The sequence below is a fragment of the Girardinichthys multiradiatus genome, chromosome 7 (assembly GCF_021462225.1).
Source record: "Girardinichthys multiradiatus isolate DD_20200921_A chromosome 7, DD_fGirMul_XY1, whole genome shotgun sequence".
Classification (NCBI taxonomy): Eukaryota; Metazoa; Chordata; class Actinopteri; order Cyprinodontiformes; family Goodeidae; genus Girardinichthys; species Girardinichthys multiradiatus.
Genome location: NC_061800.1, coordinates 28866711 through 28891983, shown reverse-complemented (window position 1 = coordinate 28891983; position 25273 = coordinate 28866711). Strand labels below are relative to the sequence as shown.

The 25273-nt window shown below is 38.1% G+C and overlaps 1 protein-coding gene across 1 annotated transcript in view; it reads left to right on the top strand.

Moving 5' to 3' along the window:
• The window catches only part of LOC124870859 (sodium-driven chloride bicarbonate exchanger-like), a 54283-nt gene extending 31717 nt beyond the window's left edge, over positions 1-22566 (top strand). Inside the window, exons 12-31 of the mRNA XM_047369687.1 lie at positions 208-368; positions 1428-1613; positions 2204-2292; positions 8015-8172; positions 8312-8399; positions 9583-9729; positions 9812-9915; positions 10455-10629; positions 10779-10912; positions 11580-11825; positions 11930-12035; positions 12409-12570; positions 13654-13767; positions 16693-16854; positions 16954-17205; positions 17310-17378; positions 19106-19279; positions 22044-22163; positions 22288-22352; positions 22456-22566. Of these exons, the coding sequence (XP_047225643.1) occupies positions 208-368; positions 1428-1613; positions 2204-2292; positions 8015-8172; positions 8312-8399; positions 9583-9729; positions 9812-9915; positions 10455-10629; positions 10779-10912; positions 11580-11825; positions 11930-12035; positions 12409-12570; positions 13654-13767; positions 16693-16854; positions 16954-17205; positions 17310-17378; positions 19106-19279; positions 22044-22163; positions 22288-22352; positions 22456-22531 (2788 nt within the window). The 3' untranslated portion in view covers positions 22532-22566. The remainder of the gene's footprint in view (positions 1-207; positions 369-1427; positions 1614-2203; positions 2293-8014; positions 8173-8311; positions 8400-9582; positions 9730-9811; positions 9916-10454; positions 10630-10778; positions 10913-11579; positions 11826-11929; positions 12036-12408; positions 12571-13653; positions 13768-16692; positions 16855-16953; positions 17206-17309; positions 17379-19105; positions 19280-22043; positions 22164-22287; positions 22353-22455) is intronic.
• Positions 22567-25273: the final 2707 nt, after the last annotated feature.

Here is a 25273-nt window from a genome sequence, read left to right as displayed (position 1 = left end):
AGACATATTTTATTTACATTGATACCCTGGTAAAAAGCAATAAGGAGTGAGAGTAAATGAGTGAAGCTGAGAGGAAAAAGGAAATATGAGAGCTACATGTGAGGGCCCCCTAGAATGAACGAATGTTGCTTTTGCAGCAAGAACAGATGGCCGTCCAATTTGCCGTCTGCTGGCATCACTTGATGGCAACTCAAACTCTTCTTACAGGTGGCTGAAGTTTGAGGAGGATGTGGAGGACGGGGGAGAACGATGGAGCAAACCCTATGTAGCCACGCTTTCTCTCCATAGTTTGTTTGAACTGCGCAGCTGCATCATTAATGGCACTGTGCTGCTCGACATGAGGGCAAATGGCATGGAGGAGATTTCAGGTAATTGCGCCAGAGTGATTTTGTCAGTACGAGCTTTTGTTAATGTTAAACGTCTGTAGAGAGAAAACAAAAAATAAATTAATTTGAATTTTTGGTATGCTTACTTCAGCATTTTTGTGTGTAATCCTTGAACTTTGTGCATCTCTTATTGTTTGATGTACTGTTTGTAATATTGGGAGCATTTATAATTAGGTAAATTCTTCTGTGCACTGAGATAATTTTCAACAGGCTCTGAAAACTGTAGTGAAAAGAAAAACTATAATGGATGCCTCTGTAATAAGTAACTACACACCCATATCTAAACTGATGTATTGGCAAATGTATAAATGACGTGTTTTTACATTGAGGCACCTTAATGCTGGTCATACTGACTCTTAAACCAGTTGATCAAAACTGGTTTATAGATTGGAAAAGGAGGTTGGGTTGTCTTTACTGGATTGGTTCAGATCTTATATGACAGATGTGTACTACTTTGTATAATTTGGCAACTATAGATCAAATCAAACAAAAATTATATATGGGATTCCTCAAGTCTCCATTCTTGGGCCATTTTTATGCAACATAAACCGTATATGCTCCTGAAAGTTCTGATTATACAGTGCATCTTCTACCTTATGCATAGTCTGTGTCACCACATTAAATCCTTTACTGAATAAATATGTGCATTATACCAGTAAGTAGGTGGGTCAGGATTTCCTCCATTGTAATGCAGAAAGAAGATTTTTGGCCGCAAATGAAATTCCTAGATCAGCACTCAGCTTGACTCATTGTGGCTAAAGATCAGAATATATGGATAAAATAAAACTTTCATCAAGGGGAGAAAGGGTGTAAATTTGCATTTCAATATTTATTTTTGCATTATGCTTAAATTTTTTTTTTTTACTGTATTCCTTATTTTTAATGTACTTTACCTTACATCTCTTACTTATTTTCCTATAAAGTACTTATAATCACAATGTGTATGAACTGTGCGACATAAATAAACAGGCTTTGCCTGTCAACCAAATATCTCAGAAGAATTAAACCTGAAGACTAATAGTTTATCGTTTTCCTCCTCAGAAATGATCCTAGATCACCAAGAGTTATACTCACCATTGGGAGAGGAAATAAGAAAGAAGGTGCGTGAAACTCTCTTGAAGCAGCACCATCACCAGAACCAGAAGAAGCTGGCTAACCGCCTGCCGATTGTGCGCTCCATTGCTGACATAGGGCGACGGGCGTCAGAGCTACATCTGGACAAGAATGGTGAGAAACCTGATAGTCACAGACCCCAGTAAACTTCATTGTTGGAATAGCTTAAAGATACGGTCCAGTGGAGTATTTCTTTTATGAAATAGACACAGAAAGAATGGATTTCCACAGCAGGATTTCACAAATGCAACGTTTTTTCAAAAGTACTTGGACAAAAAAAAAAAAACTGCTAGCTCTGCTTTGTGTGTATTTGGGTTGATGACATCACAAAGGGCTTTAGGCAAAAAATGAGATCAGCTGGTATGCAAATTTAAATATAGAGATTTTGATTTAGCCCAAATTCAATCTGAATTAATCCAAATAATTCCAGACTAATCCAACCAATTACATATACTCCAATTTAATCCAATTATAATACTATTTCGCCAAATTTAGTTGCTCATTTATTAAGCACTCGATCAGTGGATGGATTTATCTTTGCCACATTACAATTAAGTGATCCTAAATCCATGGATGTTTATCTAACATACAAGCTTATATTTTTAGTACCCAATTGTAAATATTTTAAGAACATTATTCATATGACACCTGGAGCTTAAAAATGTTTTGAACTAATTCATAATGATGTTTTGTGGTTTGGCCAGGTCAGCTGATGGCGTCTCAGTCTCAGTTAGCGGGTCCTGATGGCAAAGGGGACATCAGCAGGGAGAACAGTGCTGTGGACTTTAGCAAGGTATGTGCAGTGAACGTGAATAGTGTTTTTTTCCAGCTGTCTGTGTAAAGTGTTGAAAAACTGGGTGACAGGGAGTAGTGGTGGCCACAGCTCTTGCCTCACAAAAAGAAGGTTTTGAGTTCTAATTGCAACACATGATTTTGTGTGGAGTTTGTCTTTCACCTCCCTGTGTAGGTACTCAAATCAGGGCAGATGCAACTTACATGATGCAACTCCCAACTAAGTGTATTTCTTGCAGTATGACTAATGCTGTAAGTAACAGCAAAATAGGTATAGTATTTTCCTACTGTAATACTTTTTTTTCCAAGTATTTGTTTCCAAGATACAGACAACCCTGTTATGACTGAAGACAAAAAAAAGAGACAAATATAATGAGTGTATATAAAAAATATACAGGCATATCATATCAGCATATCATATCAGCAAGTCTGCAAACAATGTGTGGATGATGATATGAATTTAGAGTTAGGGGGTATAATTAAAATGTACTCATCTGTGATGCAGCACATGTGTCAACAACAAAACACTTTATCAATGTGGAATCTAAGCTAACTGCAAGAATATGATTAATGACACATTCAGTCCTGTGAAAAAACTAGAACACCCCATTAAATATTAGTTTCTTAAAAAAATATGTTTACATATCAATTGTAATTGTTTTTTTATTTCTAGAAAATACACTAAACTGTTCCAGATGTGAAATATTTTAGAGGTTTCTTGCATTTTCAGCCTGTTTCAGGTCACCCCACCACATGTCAGTGAGATCAAGATCTGGACTTTGATTCAGTTCAGGACTTTCCATGTCTTAATTATCAGCCAGTTTACTTGTTACCGGTACTGGAGTCCGGGTCTGTTTCAGCAATAGATCTTTTGCAGATGATCTCGCAGTTTCCTCAAGCAATTCAATTCAGTTTATTTATATAGCGCCAATTCACAAAACATATCGTCTCAAGGCACTTTACAAAGTCAATTCAATCGAATCATACAGATTCCAAGTCAAGTACATACATTCCAGTTGGTCCAACAGTGCAGTCAAATTCAGTTTATATTGGTTAAAAAAGTTTTCTCTCTAAGGAAACACAGTAGACTGCATAGTGTCAGTGACTTGCAGCATTCACTCCTCCTGGACGAGCATGTAGCTACAGTGGACAGTGGCGTGCGTTGTGTCATTAATTTTGCAGCAATCCCTCATACTGAGCATGCATGTAGCAACAGTGGAAAGGAAGACTCTCCTTTAAAAGGAAGAAAACTCCGTGTGAACGGCCATCTGCCACAACCAACTGGGGGTTTGAGGGAACAGAGCAGAGACACAATAGAACACAGAAACACTGATCCAGTTTTCAAGTCTATAGGATGAAACAGAGCACATACAGTTATAAGCAGTAAAAGCTCAGATAATAGCTATGTCTAGGAGAGAGACAGAGCGAAGAGCTCTGTTAGGAACATAAGGATCACTCTTCTACATGGTAGAACTCATGCTGGAATCTATGATGTACTCTGGTCAAGCAGGAAAGCATCTCCAAATTACATTAGACTCATTTGACCAAAGACCATTATTTCAGATGTCCTGGACTCCGTCAATGTTCTCTTTGGACATTTTAGTCAGGCCTTTATGTTAACTTGCTTGGCCAACCAGACCATGGCATGTTGGCAGTTTTTTTTTTTTAAATCTCTACCGCTTTTAAACTGTTTTCTGTACAGTTTAACAGCTGAATTCAAATTATTTTGAGAGCTCTTCAATCCTGTACTGCTGGACTTATAAACTGCAAATATTTGATTTTCTAAAGTCTTCTGGCAGCTCTTTCAAACTTACAGTGGTGTTCATTCTCACTTTAACAGCCAGAAGCACTTCAAACTAAATGTAAATTATTTAAATGGAGCAGAAAGAGGGCTCCTACAAAATGCTGAGCAAACATGTTTTAATCATGTGCACCTGATGTGATACACCTGTATGAGATTTTAACCATTTTATATGGTCTTTTCTTTAGCTGTTTATCAAACTTGATACAAAATATTGATATGTCCAAGTATGTGAAAAAAACACATTCGTATGTCGTATATCGTATGTTGTTCTAACCTTTCCACATGACTGTAGAAACTCAAAAACATAAAACAGACAGAAAATACTAAGAAAAGTCAAATAGGTTTTTTCAGACCTAAATGTTAAAGGTCTGCTTTAGGAACACTGTGTCTGTGTGAAATGTTTGTTTATACAACATCATTAATGGGCAGGGCAGGGCATAATGTTACGTGGTTCCATATTTTTTTTTTTTCAGTAAAACAAAAAGGGAACCTTTCTGAGAAATTACCTATTTTTTTAACATGCATTTTGCAGACCATCTGTTGTTAGAGAGAAAACCCAAATGCTGACAGCAGACAGACAGATTATAAAGGCAAAATGACCTATAAAGCACTCAACATCAGGTAATCCAAAAGCCAATAAAAGTCCACACCAAAGAAATTTAGAAAAAAGGAAAACACCGATCACAATGATTCTACAGAGAACAGTGGAAGTCAAATAACCTACTAGGATAATAAATATTCTGCAATCGCAGATCTGGTGAGAAGTAAAACAGAAATGTAAAAAACATAAGAGGTGGTGACATCAACAAAATGTACAATATGAACAGTTTACAAACATCTGCATTTGATAATCTGCACATTTTCTTTTTACTTTTACAAGTAACAAAGAGTAAAATGACTGTTTTTTATTTAGATGCTTAAATTTTGATTTTGGTAAATCTGCTGCATTTATTTTTTGTTCCTTCATCCCTTTTACATTTTAAGCTAATTTACAGTTTCATAATTTTATTTGGTAGCCTGCTAAGAGGCTGACACAGTTTACTGCTAAAAGAAAAGCAACCCTATCCTTCCCTCATGTTGACAAATACCTGTTGACATTTTGAAACTGTTTGTTTAAAAAAAATTGCCTTTAGTGAACATTATTTCAGTCAGTCAGCCGTTTTCAATACCGCTTCTTCCATAGTGGGTCGCGGGGGAGTTGGTGCCTATCTCCAGCAGTCTACAGGTGAGAGGCAGGGTACACCCTGGACAGGTCGCCAATCCATTGCAGGGCAACACAGACACACAAAGGACAAACAACCATACACACACTCACTCACACCTAAGGGCAATTTAGAGAAACCAATTAACCTAACAGTCATGTTTTTGGACTGTGGGAGGAAGCCGAAGTACCTGGTGAGAACCCACTCATGCACGGGGAGAACATGCAAACTTTATGCAGAAAGACCAACGGCCGGGGGACCTGGGACCCAGCACCTTCTTACTGCAAGGCAACAGTGCTACCAACTGCACCACCGTGCAGCCCCTGAAAATAGTTTTTTCTGAACTTGTCTGAAAAATACTAGATGCAATCAGTGCCATGTTTCCATCTAGAACAAGCTGTCTGTAAGGTTATGGCTCGAGGAGATTTAAACAGAGAATCCAGGAAGGTTTACTGAGAAGAAGCTGCAGGGTAGAACTCAAGAGGTAGATTTAGAGAGAGTGAGGTTAGCATTAAGCCATGTAAGCACGAGGCAATCAAGACAAGAAAAATCACACCAGGCTAGAGGTACCACATAGGTAGGCACTCAGGCATTGAATGACCTGCAGCCACACAAGCTCAATGCCAGCCAGATCCCTGGCAGTTTATTGTTTAATTTCTGTACAGCACGAAGTAAAACATGGGATAACTCATTGTAACACATCTGAACAGACTGTTACGCAACTGTGCCGTTTGAGAAATGAATAGGAGGTTATCTTTCACAGATAGACCATTGAGTGAGGGATTAGGATTATAACTAGGTATTAAAAAATCCTTTGAAAATATAAAATATAAATTTAAGATTATTTTCTCTGTTTTATGTTTGCAAAAACTATAATAAAAGGTGATTTTGTTCATTGATTGTTTATTCACTTGCCAGTAATGCCAGTAACAACGGTTTAGTCCAATTCAATTCAATTCAGTTCAGTTTATCTATATAGCGCCAGTTCACAACACATGTTGTCTCAAGGCACTTCACAAAAGTCAGGTACATACATTCCAATTAATACTAACCATTGAACAGTGCAGTCTGATTCAGTTATTTATTCAAATTGGATAAAAAGTTTTTCTGTCTAAGGAAACTCAGGAGATTGCATCCAGTCAGTGACTTGCAGCATTCCCTCCTCCTGGATGAGCTTGTAGAGACAGTGGACAGTCACTGGCGTTGACTTTGCAGCGATCCCTCATACTGAGCATGCATGTAGCAACAGTGGAGAGGAAAAACTCAATTTTAACAGGAAGAAACCTCCAGCAGAACCAGGCTCAGTGTGAGCGGCCATCTGCCACGACCGACTGGGGGTTTGAGAGAACAGAGCAGAGACACAAAGAGAACAAAGAAGCACTGATCCAGGAGTACTTTCTATGGGAAGGAAAAGTAAATGTTAATGGATGTAGCTCCTTTAGTCATTTCACCTAGAAAGAAAGAACAGATAAACTCTGAGCCAGTTTTCAAGGTTAGACTCTGAAAGAGAGCACATAGAGTTAGTTACAGTAAAGCTCAGTCAATTGCCATGTCTAGGAGAGAGAAAGGGTTAAACACTGAAAGACAGGGCCATGTGGATCATCTGTAGAAGGTGAGCATTAAGTTGTTGCCAGCAGAAGCTCGGACGATTCCCCTCTCCAGAAAGGTGTCACAGGTAGACACAGAGCCAGGCCAGGTGTAGCTTCTAGGAAGAGAAAAGAGAAAGAACAAAGTTAAAAGCTGAAATAACAGCAAATAATGCAAAATTGGAGAGTAGTGTGAGAATGTAGCAAAGAGGGTGAAAGTGGTCATTATGTCGTCCAGCAGCCTAAGCCTATAGCAGCATAACTACAGAGATAGCTCAGGATAACCTAAGCCACTCTAAATATAAGCTTTATCAAAAAGGAAGGTTTTAAGCCTAGCCTTAAAAGTGGACATTTTGTCCATCTAGAGCCCACTGATGGCCATTGTTATACTAAAAACCACAACAATTGGGATACCTCTCTCTGTCAGATTGACCATAACCACTGGAAAAGAAAGGGGGTCATACAGGTAGCAGAAATGGAGGGTGCGTTTGCACCTCAACCATAACTGAGCCGGTTTAGGCTAAACCTGACTCCCCCTTACTCCATCCAGATTCTGTTAATTTTAGAACAGGTTCTACATTTCAGGACAACTGTACATTATTATTTATCTAATCAAGTAGTAATTGTTGCCTCAAAATGCATCATCTCAAAGATGGAACAAATAACACTCCAGTGAGCACTTGTCACCCTCATGAAATTATTACAGAAAAATCAACACCTTTAAAATTAAAAACATTTCTCACCACTAGACAAAGCAAATAAAGACAAATAAAGAGATTTCCGACTGTTATTTTTATTTGTGAGTCTCCATTTTGCAACTGTCTGACTCTTACGAGTTATTTTGCAATGGATCAAGGTATGACCTATATTTAGATGCTCTTTTGTAATATTTCATTCACACATCTGTGCCCTCTTTGAATGCTGGAACAAACAAATCTGGCACAGCTGGATTAATTTCAGACAGGGAACTGGTTAAACTCATACATTTGTGGATTTATGGGAGGATAAACTCTAAATAAAACCCTCTTTGTGTGAATGCATTCTATTCATTCACCTAGTACTCATAGATTTATAGCCAGAGCCGCACAGCTGAACCGTATGGGTTATTGCACCTTTTCTCCTTTTTTTCAGATAGATCTTCATTTCATGAAAAAGATCCCTCCGGGGGCAGAGGCCTGCAATGTTTTAGTGGGAGAGCTGGAATATCTGAACAAGCCAGTGGTGGCATTTGTCCGCCTTTCCCCTGCAGTCCTGATAAATGGGTTGGCTGAAGTACCAATCGCCACAAGGTTTCTGCAGACTGATTCAGCTTCTGATTCTTATCTGACATTGCTTGTTTAATAAGCCACTGCTGATAATCTATGATCTGTATTTAATTTCAACATGTTTGTCTTATTGAATTATTTATTATTATTTCATTATTTCTAGGTTTCTGTTTATTCTGCTGGGACCTTTTGGTAGGGGGGCTCAGTATCATGAGATTGGAAGATCCATAGCAACTCTTATGACAGATGAGGTAAGAGTTCACTGAAGCCTATATTCATCACAATCCAATTCAAATATTTTTTTGTATTTTAAGAAAATGACACTATGAATACATGTTAATCAGATGTCATTCTCAGTTTTTTAGCACTTTGAATAAATTCACAGCCCAGCCGAACTCAGAACAAACCCTTAAGTGGTGGAACATTTCTAAGTGTGAAGCACAGCTCAGAGCTTTCATAACTTGCTTTTGGCGATTAGTCAGCCCTCATGTGCTCCATTTTGTTCAGAATTTATGTTCTCATGCTTCAAGACAGTGAAATAAACTATCCAGAATGAAGTCGATTCCTAAGAAGATACACTTGCTGAATAAAAATATATAGTAACCGGTCGTACACAGGGTAGTTTCGCATTGTTAGGGTCCAACAACTTATATTATTTATTTTTTTGTGTACACGTACAATTTATGTTGTTGGTTTACAAAATCATTCTCAAATAACCAGTATGGCATGCATTTTATTTCTCTCACTTTACTTTTACATACCAGTCCACCAGTGTCAAATGTAATCTCAGTGTATAATATACCTGTTCTGTGAAGGTCATGGAACACGACAGAAAGGAGAATAAAGTTAAAGTTGTCAATAGGTTTAAAGCTGTCTATGAAAGAATTTCCCAAAAATCTCATGGACCACTATTCAGTCCATCATCGGAAAATGGCACAACTGCCAACCAACCAACCAAGACATGGCTGTCCACCTAAACTAACAGGCCCAGTGAGGAAAGCATTAGTCAGAGAAGCAGCCTATAGGCCCAGGGTCACTCTTAAGGAGCTGAAGAGATCCACACCTCAAGTGTGGGAATCTGTTAACAAGACAACCATTAGTTGTGCACTTCACAAATTTGCACATCACCCCAAATACACCATGCCCATGGTGAAATATGGTAGCGGCAGCATTCTAAGGGGGTGTGTTTCTTAAACAGGAACAGGAAAGCAACTTAGAGTTGATAAGAAGCTTGATTTAGCAAAATACAAAGAAATCCTGAAACAAAACTTTCTTAGAGACCGCAACAAACTTAAAACTGGGGCAGGAGTTCTATCCCCAGCATGACTAAGACCCTAGATACACAACCAGAGCTAGAGTGACATAGTTTAAATCAAAACATATTCATTTATGTGGTCACTATGAGCAAAGCTTAACATTTTTTTCTATCTCCAGGTTTTTCATGATGTTGCGTACAAAGCTAAAGACCGGAATGATCTGATTGCTGGGATTGATGAATTCCTTGATCAAGTGACTGTTCTGCCTCCAGGGGAATGGGACCCATCAATACGCATAGAGCCACCAAAAAATGTACCTTCTCAGGTTAGTACAAATGTGGTAAGTGTCACATTTAAATAAAAACACAGTTTGACATGATAAAAATGCTGTGTTGTTTATCAAACAGGAAAAGAGAAAGAAAAACAACCTTTTACCAAATGGCTTAGTGGAGGGTGAGGAGGAGGATGAAGACGGTGACCACGGTGGTCCAGAATTGCAGCGTACTGGAAGGTATTCAGAATTGTCACTATCAACATCAACATAATATACAATTTTTGAAGTAAATTCTGAATTATGTATATTATTAAGGTACTCATTCATTCATTCATTTAAGCAAATTATAAATTACATTTTTTCCCAATAATGAAAAAAACTTCAGAGGTTTTTCATTTTAGATTACACAAATGAGAGGATTCAAATATAATTTTCTATTTTTTCGGATATTTCTCTAAGCCCCTTCTGGAATCAAGCTGAAAGACACCGAGAAATGCCCTATTTCCTCAAAAGCCCAGTCTACAGTTGAATAACTGTTCCTGGAGAAACCTGAGCTGTAGCTCTGTCTGGAAGTGGTTTCCATGGCAACATCTTTTATTTAAAATCTCTATTTGCAGCTATTCTTTTTCATCATAGAACCCATCAAACCAGGCTAGGAACGTATCATTAGGAGAGAAAAAAATTACTTTACAATTAAAAAATGAAAGTGTTTTGTTTATATCACTGATGCATATTATATTTAAATATATATATATATATATATTTATTTTTTTTAGGTGGTTTGGTGGCCTTTTTCTGGACATCAAGCGCAAGGGCCCCCACTACTTGTCAGACTACTCTGATGCTATTAGTTTGCAGTGTGTTGCCTCCTTCTTGTTCCTCTACTGTGCCTGCATGTCCCCTGTCATCACCTTTGGAGGACTGCTAGGCGAGGCAACAGAGGGAAGAATAGTAAGCTTTGTTCCATATTGACTTTTTTCTGTAGTTCTGCAAAGAAAACAGCTCTTAAAACATTGTGCTTTCATTTCTCCACATTCAACTGAAAACTGTTAAATATGTTTACAGGAACACTGTCTTTTTTGTGTCTTTCTAATCTCCAGAGTGCAATTGAGTCACTGTTTGGTGCTTCACTGACTGGAATAGCCTATTCCCTGTTTGCTGGGCAGCCCCTCACCATTTTGGGAAGCACAGGCCCTGTGCTGGTGTTTGAAAAGATACTTTTTAAATTCTGCAAGTATGCGCTTTTAAAATCTGTTTGAATGTATATATGATTTATAAAATGACTATATAAGGCCAAACTCAAGAAATATGTATATAAAGAAAAACAGCATGTGTAAGCAACTGTCAAGGTAGTTGACAATGCAGCGAATGGTTGCTTTAGAGTGATCTTGTGTATAAAACACTAAGCTAGGAAGTGTGTAACATAATATTCAACAAAGATTAAAGTAGTGATCGCAGCTCAAAAGTGAGTTAAAAAGGTGAAGATGTATATGGTGATTCATCCAGGGAGGAGAAGGAACTCAGGAGCACTGTTGTCTAAGGGCAGTGGCTTCAGGACTTAGCATACCAGCAATCCTGCCCAAGGATTTAAAACCATTCTGTTGCAAGCTCAGTCTGCCTGTAATTTACCAGAGTTGACAATATGCGCTTGTCATAAAAATCTCTGATTCAAAAAAGCTATAATTATGGCAACCTTCAGAAAGAATGCTTTCTATTTCCAGGATTGTTCAGACCAGGATTGTTACTCTGATGTGCACAGACATCCACCATCATATATCTTCAAACTACAGTTTCCTATATCCTACTTTAAATTATCTTCTAATTTCATTGTGCTGATGAAATTCTCAAATTCACCGAATTACAACCAATAATGCTATTTATTCTGTGTTAATCTCACCCAGGGAGTATGGCTTGTCCTATCTGTCTCTGAGAACCTGCATTGGCCTGTGGACAGCTTTTCTATGTATTCTACTGGTGGCCACAGATGCCAGTTCCCTTGTTTGTTACATCACCCGTTTTACAGAGGAAGCGTTCGCTTCGCTCATCTGCATCATCTTCATTTATGAAGCACTGGAGAAACTTTTGCACCTGGGGGAACACTATCCCTTTAACAAGAACAACAACTTGGACAAACTCACCACATACTCGTTAGTATGCATGTTCTTAGTAATTAGAAAGCATATTTCTTGTAGCTACAGTGCATTTATTTCATGGATCATAAAGTCATCAAATTGTTGATTTGCTGTTTCAGATGCGCTTGTGTTGAGCCTTCTGACCCCGCCAATGGCACCATGAAGTTTTGGGAGGTCAACAACATAACTGCTTCGGAAATTTATTGGGAAGCCTTAGAGGTGAAGGTATGAGTAACTGCAACTTTAGCGACTACGAACTCCTCCAGCAAACTGAAGCAAGAATTTAGGTCACATCAGTGACTTCAACAAAACGTCTGACGAACATTTTGCTCAGAAAGAACTGAAAAAAATCATTTTGGTTTTTTTTTTTATCTTAAAGTGGCATGCTTATCCAGATGGATTAGACGAGACAAGATTAAGGACATGTGGGCTGGATTATATTGGATTATATTAGATTAAAGGGCACTAAAAATCATTTTAAAAGCAAAATTTTCGTCTGAGAAGTTTTTTTTTTACTTCGCATAAAACCTCGTGAATCCTGTATGTTTATTGCCCTTATAATGTTGCAATGGCTTTGGGCTGCTTTTCTTTCTTGCAGGACTGCATCGAAAAGAGAGGGGAGTTTGTTGGGACTGCCTGTGGTCCTCATGGACCCTATGTTCCTGATGTTCTCTTCTGGTGTGTCATACTCTTCTTTTCTACTGTTGTCATGTCTGCCTTCCTCAAGGAGTTCAAGTTCAGCAATTACTTCCCAACAAAGGTACTGCTACTCATTATTCATGATCATTGTCCTAATATCCTGATTCAGTCTTGTAAAGGATGAATGGGTTGCAAAGTGCAACACTACACTCTTGTGGTAACTCGCAGGTATTGCACTGACTGAAAAAGACGGATCATTGTTGTTTTTTGTTGACTGATTTTTCTAGTTGCTAACAAGCATTTGTAAAACTCTAAGTACAATCAGCACAACATCGGTCTGCCATTCAGTTATAGCACTGATTCACAACAGCAGCACTTTACAAGGCATACACATTCAACTCCTATCCACACATATATACTCAACTCCAGTCATAGAAACAGAATCGCATTCGCTGACATACATGCCAATTTGAGTTATAAAACAATGCATTCAAATGAAGTTAATATTGCTAAATTGTAAAAAGTATTCTTTCTGGAAGCCCTGTAGATTGAACTGTCATTGCCTTTGCAGCAATCCCTCCTCCTGAGCAAACATGTGATGAGAGGAAAAGAACCACTCCCTTTTACATAGCAGGAAGAAATCTCAAGCAAAACTAGGCTCAGTGTGAGTGGCTGGAGGTATAAAAGTACAGGACAGACTAAAAAAGCACAGAATTGCCGGCCCAGGAGTACCTTCTACATTAAAACAACTTACAGTATACACTAATCTTAAACAGTAATTGACACAGCGAATTATTATGTTAGGTATACAGAACCAAACACTGTTGATTACAGTCTGTGAATTAAAAAAAAACAAAAACTGTGAGGATCTTTTTATTACACTGACACACCTAAATGTGGGATCTCTGGAACTTTTAAGCTATGAGTACTTGCTGTGGGAACATTTCAGCCAAAGACACCATTGATAGATCTGACAGTCCAAGTATTTTTATGTGTATTGTATTGATTCAGGTGACATCAGATGTGATTAGAACTTGTGGCCTTACCCTGAAGACTGCAGAGATTGGAGAGTGTGTGTAGAAAAGGGTCTTTTGTGTTTTGAAATGAAGAGTTTTGAAGGGTCTAGGGTCTAGAAAAAAGTTTTGGTAAATGCTTGCTAGTGGCTGTAAGGTCACTTTCACCATTTCTTTAAATCTTTTTTTAGGTGCGGTCTATCATCAGTGATTTTGCTGTTTTCATCACTATTCTCACCATGGTCTTGGTTGATTATGCCCTAGGGATCCCTTCTCCAAAACTGAAGGTGCCTAATGTGTTCAAGGTACGGAGGAAAAAACTGACTCTGAGTTTTATAAGCATACTTTGGGCTTCAGTGAGTAAGCATGGCATTTGTTGTTTGAAAGGTGCAGTAGGTGGTTAAATGTATGTGAAATAATTTTCAGAAGCTTTCAATGATCTACTCAGAATAAAATTATTTTGTTATTTTTATACCCATTGAACATTTTTCTCATTTTATAACCACAAACTTAAATGCATTGTATTGCTTTGTCTTTTGTGATAGACCAAGACAATGCGGTTGCCTACTTTTCTCCTGGAAGGAAAATGATACATTGTTATTTATAATTTTTCACAAATAAAAATCTGAAAAATGTGACATGTCTATGTATTCAGCCCCACTAATAAAATACAGTGAGGAAACAACCTTTGCTCTTATCAAAAGGTACAAACTCTAGAGAATGTCTTCTTTAGAAAACATCTTTCCACCGATTCCCAACTTCATTTAGGTCTGGACTTTGACTGGGCCATTCTAACACAAATATATGTTTTGATCTTAACTTTTCAAGATAAGGCTGGCTGTATATTTAGGGTGGTTGTCCTGCTGAACGATGAATCTCCACTGAGGTCTCGGGTCTTTTGCAGGCTCAAACAGGATTCCTTTCAGGATTGGTCTATATTTTCTTTAATCCATCTTCTTATCAACTCTGACCAGTTTTTTTTATCCCTGCTCAAGAAAACATCCCTACACTACGATGCAGAGGGAAGGTGTGTTCGGGGTAATGTGCAGTGTTAGTTTTCTACCATACATAATGTTGAGCATAGGGCAAGAAGTTACATTTTTGTCTCATCTGAGTAGAGCACCTTCTTCCACATGTTTGTGGAAGAAGCTGTGTTCACTACAGCTGTTGTGGCAAACTGCAAATGCAAATATTTAATCACTTTATTTCGACAATGGCGTTTTTTTCAGCCAGTCCTCCATGAAGGCCATATTTGTAGAGTGCACATCTAATAGTTGTTTTTGTCAATAGACTCTCCCTCATGAGCTCTGGATCTCTGAAGCTCCTTCAGAGATATCTTGGGCCTTTGTGCTGCTAAATAAATTACACAAAAGTTGAATCCAGTTACTAATTAGGTGTCTTATGAAGGATGGTGGTTAAAAACTGATTTCATTTAGTTGTGTTAAAAGGAGGGGCTGCTGAATACAAACGTATGCCATGCTTTTCAGATTTGTATATACAGGTCCTTCTCAAAAAATTAGCATATTGTGATAAAGTTAATTATTTTCCATAATGTCATGATGAAAATTTAACATTCATATATTTTAGATTTATTGCACACTAACTGAAATATTTCAGGTCTTTTATTGTCTTAATACGGATGATTTTGGCATACAGCTCATGAAAACCCAAAATTCCTATCTCACAAAATTAGCATATCATTAAAAGGGTCTCTAAACGAGCTATGAACCTAATCATCTGAATCAACGAGTTAACTCTAAACACCTGCAAAAGATTCCTGAGGCCTTTAAAACTCCCAGCCTGGTTCATCACTCAAAACCCCAATCATGGGTAAGACTGCCGACCTGACTGCTGTCCAGAAGGCCACTATTGACACCCTCAAGCAAGAGGGTAAGACACAGAAAGAAATTTCTGAACGAATAGGCTGTTCCCAGAGTGCTGTATCAAGGCACCTCAGTGGGAAGTCTGTGGGAAGGAAAAAGTGTGGCAGAAAACGCTGCACAACGAGAAGAGATGATCAGACCCTGAGGAAGATTGTGGAGAAGGGCCGATTCCAGACCTTGGGGGACCTGCGGAAGCAGTGGACTGAGTCTGGAGTAGAAACATCCAGAGCCACCGTGCACAGGCGTGTGCAGGAAATGGGCTACAGGTGCCGCATTCCCCAGACCTGGGCTACAGAGAAGCAGCACTGGACTGTTGCTCAGTGGTCCAAAGTACTTTTTTCGGATGAAAGAAAATTCTGCATGTCATTCGGAAACCAAGGTGCCAGAGTCTGGAAGAAGACTGGGGAGAAGGAAATGCCAAAATGCCAGAAGTCCAGTGTCAAGTACCCACAGTCAGTGATGGTCTGGGGTGCCGTGTCAGCTGCTGGTGTTGGTCCACTGTGTTTTATCAAGGGCAGGGTCAATGCAGCTAGCTATCAGGAGATTTTGGAGCACTTCATGCTTCCATCTGCTGAAAAGCTTTATGGAGATGAAGATTTCGTTTTTCAGCACGACCTGGCACCTGCTCACAGTGCCAAAACCACTGGTAAATGGTTTACTGACCATGGTATCACTGTGCTCAATTGGCCTGCCAACTCTCCTGACCTGAACCCCATAGAGAATCTGTGGGATATTGTGAAGAGAACGTTGAGAGACTCAAGACCCAACACTCTGGATGAGCTAAAGACCGCTATCGAAGCATCCTGGGCCTCCATAAGACTTCAGCAGTGCCACAGGCTGATTGCCTCCATGCCACGCCGCATTGAAGCAGTCATTTCTGCAAAAGGATTCCCAACCAAGTATTGAGTGCATAACTGTACATGATTATTTGAAGGTTGACGTTGTTTGTATTAAAAACACTTTTCTTTTATTGGTCGGATGAAATATGCTAATTTTGTGAGATAGGAATTTTGGGTTTTCATGAGCTGTATGCCAAAATCATCCGTATTAAGACAATAAAAGACCTGAAATATTTCAGTTAGTGTGCAATGAATCTAAAATATAGGAATGTTAAATTTTCATCATGACATTATGGAAAATAATGAACTTTATCACAATATGCTAATATTTTGAGAAGGACCTGTAAATGAAACATCTTTAACACGTACAATTATTTCACTTCACAAATAAAAAAATACTTTCTGTTGTTCTATGACATAAAGAAACAATAAAATTGACTGAATTATGTGAGTGTAATTGGAGAAAATGTATCAAAAAGTTCAAGGCAATGTATTAATGATTCAACAGCCAACCAGAGATGATCGAGGTTGGTTTATCAACCCGTTGGGGCCCAACCCCTGGTGGACAGCAGTCATAACTGTTGTACCAGCTCTACTTTGTACTATCCTCATCTTCATGGACCAGCAGATTACAGCTGTCATCATCAACCGGAAGGAAAACAAACTCAAGGTATTCTCCTACTCTGTCTGCAGCCTTTAAATCACATATGCATAGTAAAATAAAATAGGAAACTGCTTAACTTTTTTTATTGGGTTCTCTTTCCTACAGAAAGGTTGTGGATACCACCTAGACTTGTTGATGGTTGGGATAATGCTGGGTGTGTGCTCTTTGATGGGCTTGCCGTGGTTTGTAGCAGCCACCGTCCTCTCCATCACCCATGTTAACAGCCTGAAACTGGAGTCGGAGTGCTCGGCTCCAGGGGAGCAGCCGAAATTCCTCGGCATCAAGGAGCAACGTGTCACAGGTCTCATGATCTTCCTGCTCATGGGCTCCTCTGTCTTCATGACGTCAATGCTAAAGGTGGGACAGTATTATTTTAACAGAAAGTCTTTTAGTACCATTTGATTGATTTTTAAATGGAATCATATGCAAATCTATGTTAATTTCTCTTTTGTTGTTCTTAGTTTATTCCCATGCCGGTGCTGTACGGAGTTTTTCTTTACATGGGGGCATCTTCTCTCAGAGGCATTCAGGTAAAAATATTTTGGTTGCACCCTATTTATTTCAGTTTATCAAATGTGACATAATTTAATCTGAAAACCAAAGGTCGGAGAGCTTCAGAAAAATCTCAAACAAACAAATAGAGGTGTGCAATATGTCAAACATATCATGAAACTGCATAAAGTACATGAGCAAATAAAGCCTTATATGGATGTAATAGAATGGAAATTTTTTTTTTTCAGTTTACTTCAGCACCAGAGTTACCATTGTTATTAGTTTAGTTGCAGTAGTAGTTATATTTTTCATTATCAGGGTGGAATAACACACAATGCACCCTGCATTTTCACTGTGTTTTTATAAACAAACAGGGAAGCTATGAATGGTTTCAATTAGCCTCATGCTAATTAGAGGTTATTATTTTGCAGAGCAACCTGCGTTCAAACTAAACATCCAAACAAGTACCACAAAAAATGTAAAACTCTACCATGTAAAGCCACTTATAAACAACACCCAGAAACACTCCCAACTTGTCTTGACCCAGGCTCATCTGAGATGGACTGACGCAAATTGATGTGTGCTGTGATCGGTGAAGTCCAAATTTCAAACTGTTTTTGGAAATCATCGACATCATGTCCTCCGGGCCAAAGAGGAAAAGGACTATCTGGATTTTTATCAGTGCAAAGTTCAAAAGCCAGCATCTGTGATGGTATGGAGGTGTGCTAGTGCCCATGGCATTGGTAATTTGCACATCTGTGATGGCACAATTAATGCTAAAAGGTACATACAGGTTTTGGAGCAACATATGCTGCCTTCCAAGCAGCGTCTTTTTCAGGGACGTCCCTACTTATTTTAGCAAGACAATGCCAAGCCACATTCTGCACAAGTTACAACAACGTAGCTTTATAGTCAAAGAGTGCAGGTACTAGACTGGCCTACCTGCATTCCAGTCCTGTTTCCCATTGAAAATGTGTGGTGTATTTTGAAGCACAAAATATGACAATGGAGACCCCGGGCCGTTGAGCAACTGAAGTTGTACATCAAGCAAGAATGGGAAAGAATTTCACCTACAAAGCTTCAACAATTAGTGTCCTCAGTTCCCAAACATTGTTAAAAGGAATGGTGATGTAATGCAGTAGTAAACATGCCCTTGTCCCAGCTTTTTTGGAGCATTTTGCAAGCATCAAAAAGAAGTGAATATTTGCACAAAAAAAAACAATAGTTTATCCGTTTGAATATTAAATATCTTGTCTTTGTAGTGTATTCAATTGAATATAGGTTGAAAAGGATTTGCAAATCTTTGTTTTCTGTTTTTATTTATGTTTTACACAATGTCCCAACTTCATTGGAATTGGGGTTGTACATCGCTTTGCTTTGGAAGTGGAGCTGAACACAGAAAAGGAAAGAGGCCAAAAAACAATATTGAATACGTTGAAGGCAACATACTTTTCAAGAAATGCTTAGAGAGCAACCACTGTATATATAAATATTTACAAAATACCCTTTTATTTTTATTTCCCTTTTTATATATTTTCATGTTTTCAATTCCTTAACTGAGAGTAAAGTGGAACCGAAGTCAAATTCCTTGTTTGTGTACAAACTTGGCAAACAAAGCTGACACTGAAAACGAAGCCCTTGTGTACTTCTGGGGGATTTTCACAAAGTACTTTCTGCATGTGTTACAGTAGATTATCTGTTGTAGCACTATCCATGCTTCATACCTATCACCTGAAGTTGTAATCTTTTTTTTAATTTCCTGCAGTTCTTTGATCGCATCACGTTGTTTGGTATGCCAGCCAAGCATCAGCCAGACCTCATCTACTTACGACATGTACCCCTGAGGAAGGTACACCTCTTCACCGTCATCCAGCTCACCTGTCTGATTCTTCTCTGGGTTATCAAGACCTCCAGGGCTGCCATTGTCTTTCCCATGATGGTGGGTAAACAGTCTATTTGTAGCAGTTATGTTACCCTTCCTCTCCAAATCATGCCATATGTGGGCTTGAAGCTTAAAGCTGTAGTTTTCAAAAGTAAAAACATGTCATATGAAATAATTAAGACACCCTAAGAAAGTCTGAAGGTTTTGGACATGTGGATATTCATAATCAAATTGAACAATACTGAAGAATTCAAGTAATATGACTGTAATCAAAGCAATACAATTCTGGTGATGAGTAAATAGGGACAGCCAAGTATCTTGAAGGAGATTTTTCCTGTCAACTATTTAGCTTGGTGTGCTTTGGGGAGAAGAACCAATCTTACATCAAAAAAAGTAAATTATGTTTATGATAACCTAATAAAATGCTTTTCTGACTGTTTCAAATGGTAGTAAATAAAATATTAAATGTCAATATATTACAGGACTTTTTAACCCAATAGAAATATGGCAAAACTCAATTATCCAATATCACATTTAAAAAAACAAACAAAAAACAACATATATTACATGCTAGGATATATTTTAAGTCATACATGATTAGTTTTTATGTGGCTCTTTTGTTAAAAACATGGCATTTTTATTTACATTGTTATGGCATTTTATGCTCATTTAGTTTTGGGATCCATTCTAATGGACATAAAAAACACTAAGTTGGTAACTTTTTCTTTCTAATGCTGAATAGGAGGAAAAATCAACTGGGTAAAAAATACTTTGCACTGCTGGTCTGGGTTTAAAGAGGTCTCAAAATATTTTGAAATCATCACTTGGACGCTATGGAGAATAGCCTACAATAAAGGACATTAAACATTTAGGGCACGCTGTAATCAATTGCTTAAAATAACTTCATTTGATCCAGATAATAGATGATCCAAGGTGAACATTTAACTCACCCGTTCTTTCTAAAATCCTGATACAATGTGTTTTATGATCAATTATAAGTTAATTACACAGGAATGGTAATTGTGTTGACTTTTGAACTAAATTCTTGAGTTAATCCTTAATTATCCTTAATGTTAATGACCTCATATTTAGCTCTGAAATGTTCTACAGACCTCGGTGCCACATTTGATATTTTTGACCTAAGCACATTATTTTTTCTTTTATACATTTCTTATTTGGATCTTATTTGTATTTGACAAATCTCTGTCTTGACATTGTTTTATTTTAAAATTTACTATTTTAAATCTTGAGCCCTTTCAGTCTTGTCAGTTAAAAAGTGGTCAGTGTAACTTATCTTGAAGCTAACTGCAAAGTCAGTGAAATTAATCTTAAATCTAAAGTTTTACATAGATGAATTATACCAATGAACAGCTAAAAAGATAAGCTGATTAAACTTAAGAAGCTTATGTTAAGCTAACTACATCTTCATCAATACAACTAATCAAAATCGTTTCAAACTGACAAAAGATATAAGCTATTCCATTTTAATAAATGTATTTTATTGTAACTAAACATTTTCAGCATAGATAATAATTATTTATTTGTGCAACAAAACCAAATTGCGTTCAACTAAAGCAAATTACATTTAAATAACTTGCTTTCTAAGAAAACAAAAGTTTTCTTGTACCTGCATTATTAGAATTAGATTTTTTTAACGGGTTCCACGCAAATAAATCACTTAGACCCACCACATTTCTGTTAACCTCTACATTGACTGATTGAATAACTCACATTTGTTTCATTTTGGCCAAGAAAATACCAGCTTCTTTTTGCATTTGACAAAAATAACAAAAAACAAACAAACTTGTACACAATTTGGACTCAAAGATCTTACTTTTAATGTTCCTATTTTTTATATTAAGGGGGATAGATTGTAAGAAGTTACTATGATTCAGTAATAATAGCAATAATCCTAATCACAACTGATCAATATGTCATAATTGTATTTTTTTTAAACTTATCAGAGATCGGACAAAGCTGCTAGCCTTCATCATACTACAGTATCAACTGCAGTTGGTTTTGTCTGACAGCGTTTACAATCGGTTTAAGCAAGTTATTATTCAAGTTGTCATTCCTGGTCTGGATAAATGTTAAGAGTTTAACGAACACAAAAGGCCTCTCGTGGCAAGAGATCCATTTATCAACTTTGGGTTGCAGGAATGCACAAGAACCCAAATGCTCCAGGTTTAAAGAGTAGAACAACATACCTTCTTCATCTGATTATGGGAAGGAAAGGTCACATTGCTCCTGTCTCAGCCTATTTTATTGGGCTCCCTGCAAAGTTTTAGATAGATTTTACAAGTAAAGCCAGGCTTACAGGCTTACTTGAGGTTCTCAGAGTTTTGGGGGTGTAAAATGGGAGTTGGCTTCAAGGTTCTGAGTTAAACGAAGCCCAGGTGTAGACTTCTTCCTTCAGCATAATATCTAGTTTAATGCTCTCTGACGTTATTCCTGCTTTTTGTCTTATTGCAATTGGTGTTAATATTTTAATGGAATTTTGAGTTTGTTTTTGAGATGTTCTTCTTTGTCTTGTTTTTGCTCTGAGAGCACAGAGCTGACAATATTGCAGTTTTTGTATCTACTGCTTTATCAAATTTCACTTGTGCTTGATCTGAACTCTCTGGTTAATAAACTCATGATTTCAGTTCTCCCAAATAAAACACAACACATGATGTAGGCTTGAATAAATCATCTTTATCTGGCCAAACTATATAAAAGCATCCTTCTAGTGCCAGGCTTTCTGTTGTTTCCATCAACTTCCACAGCAGAGTTATTCTTCTTTTTTGTTCTGACTTGTTTTGATACCTCGCCAACTTGGTAGGTCTTGGCTCTGGTGTTCATCAGGAAGTTAATGGATTGTATCTTCACCAAGCGAGAGCTGAGCTGGCTTGATGATCTCATGCCAGAAAGCAAGAAGAAAAAGCTTGAGGACGCTGAGGAGGTGACAGTTCTTTCTCTGGCAAATCCTCTCATTACATGCTTTTCACCTCATTATCTACAATATATATTACTTTAAAATTATTGTACAAAAGTCTTCGCTGAAATTTCCAATTGTTTACGTGTAGGAAGAAGAGCAGAGTATTCTTGCAGAAGATGAAACAGTTGTTCAAGTGCCACTAGGGGAATATCAGTGAGTTATAACACCATTTTAACTCTGGAAACAGAATCGTTTTCTGTAACATAAAGTGTTCCTTTTTAAGTTTTGAGCTATTTTCCTCCTTTCGTTTTTGCAGAGGAATACCCATCATCAACATCACAGATGAGATGTCAAAAGGCTCGTTTGGAAATACTTGGAATGCCAATGACTGAGAAAATAAAGGAAGCCATGCAAGCTTTCAAAATTATTTGGTACATTTGTATTTTTTTGTAAACACAGAGTTTGTGGCTAAAGCATTGCTGTTTGTTAGACAGCAATTAACCTTTTTTTTTTTTTTTCAGAGGATTGCCATTACAAAGTGCCAATTAAATCAGAAACATACAAGCAAATGTTTAGCTGAAATTTTTTAAATGTAGACTTTAATTTGCCATATAGGGAACCCCAAATTTGTGCACGTGTTGCCATTTAATCCTAACCTGCTTCTGTTTGTAACTGTAAGAAACAAGGTTTAGGAGTGTGTTTATAGAAATAAATTCTTCGAGAAGTTTATTTGTGAGATCAAACACTGATGTTGGACGACAAGGACTGGCTCACACTCCCTGCTTTAATTGACTCCAAAGGTGTTCAGTTGGGTTGAAATTAAGAAGATGTGCAAGCCTGTCAAGTTATTTCTTATAAAACTTTGACCATGGCTTTATAGCACTGGTGCACATTCATGCTGGAACATAAGTGGCCATACCCCACCTCGTCTCACACAGCCAGGAGCATAAAAATGCTGCAGCATTAAGAGCTTCTGTCACTGGTACTAAAGGGCCAAGCCCAACTCCTAAAAAACAGCCTCAAACATTTAGCACTATGCATCTTCTGTGATTTTACGTGGCTAAATTGCTGTTGTTCCCAACTGCTTCCACTCTGTTTCAACGCCACTAACAGTTGACTGTGGAATATTTAGTTTTGATGAAATTGCATGACTGGATTTATTGCATAGGTGGCGTTCTATCGAAGTACCATGCTAGGTCCTTAGAGCAACCCATTGTTTCACAAATGTTTGTTGAAGCAGTTTGCACAGCTGTGGCCATGGCAGGGATTAAAACACCTGAATTCAAGGATTTTGGGCATAGAAAATTATTTTGCAATTACTACTATGCTTTGTGTTCTTGCTTTCACTTTGATGTTGCACTTCAGTATCATGAAAAACCTGCCTATATGTTTTAAAAAGTATTAAAGGGTAGATATGTTTTTTTTTTTATATATACATATATATACAGGTCCTTCTCAAAATATTGGCATATTGTGATAAAGTTAATTATTTTCCATAATGTCATGATGAAAATTTAACATTCATATATTTTAGATTCATTGCACACTAACTGAAATATTTCAGGTCTTTTATTGTCTTAATACGGATGATTTTGGCATACAGCTCATGAAAACCCAAAATTCCTATCTCACAAAATTAGCATATTTCATCCAACCAAAAAAAGAAAAGTGTTTTTAATACAAAAAACGTCAACCTTCAAATAATCATGTACAGTTATGCACTCAATACTTGGTCGGGAATCCTTTTGCAGAAATGACTGCTTCAATGCGGCGTGGCATGGAGGCAATCAGCCTGTGGCACTGCTGAGGTCTTATGGAGGCCCAGGATGCTTCGATAGCGGCCTTTAGCTCATCCAGAGTGTTGGGTCTTGAGTCTCTCAACGTTCTCTTCACAATATCCCACAGATTCTCTATGGGGTTCAGGTCAGGAGAGTTGGCAGGCCAATTGAGCACAGTGATACCATGGTCAGTAAACCATTTACCAGTGGTTTTGGCACTGTGAGCAGGTGCCAGGTCGTGCTGAAAAATGAAATCTTCATCTCCATAAAGCTTTTCAGCAGATGGAAGCATGAAGTGCTCCAAAATCTCCTGATAGCTAGCTGCATTGACCCTGCCCTTGATAAAACACAGTGGACCAACACCAGCAGCTGACACGGCACCCCAGACCATCACTGACTGTGGGTACTTGACACTGGACCTCTGGCATTTTGGCATTTCCTTCTCCCCAGTCTTCCTCCAGACTCTGGCACCTTGATTTCCGAATGACATGCAGAATTTGCTTTCATCCGAAAAAAGTACTTTGGACCACTGAGCAACAGTCCAGTGCTGCTTCTCTGTAGCCCAGGTCAGGCGCTTCTGCCGCTGTTTCTGGTTCAAAAGTGGCTTCACCTGGGGAATGCGGCACCTGTAGCCCATTTCCTGCACACGCCTGTGCACGGTGGCTCTGGATGTTTCTACTTCAGACTCAGTCCACTGCTTCCGCAGGTCCCCCAAGGTCTGGAATCGGCCCTTCTCCACAATCTTCCTCAGGGTCCGGTCACCTCTTCTCGTTGTGCAGCGTTTTCTGCCACACTTTTTCCTTCCCACAGACTTTCCACTGAGGTGCCTTGATACAGCACTCTGGGAACAGCCTATTCGTTCAGAAATTTCTTTCTGTGTCTTACCCTCTTGCTTGAGGGTGTCAATAGTGGCCTTCTGGACAGCAGTCAGGTCGGCAGTCTTACCCATGATTGGGGTTTTGAGTGATGAACCAGGCTGGGAGTTTTAAAGGCCTCAGGAATCTTTTGCAGGTGTTTAGAGTTAACTCGTTGATTCAGATGATTAGGTTCATAGCTCGTTTAGAGACCCTTTTAATGATATGCTAATTTTGTGAGATAGGAATTTTGGGTTTTCATGAGCTGTATGCCAAAATCATCCGTATTAAGACAATAAAAGACCTGAAATATTTCAGTTAGTGTGCAATGAATCTAAAATATATGAATGTTAAATTTTCATCATGACATTATGGAAAATAATGAACTTTATCACAATATGCTAATATTTTGAGAAGGACCTGTATATATATATACATATCATCCCAAGAACAAATGTTTTCCCATGGGAGTGCAATAAAACACCAAATCGGGAAAAGGTGG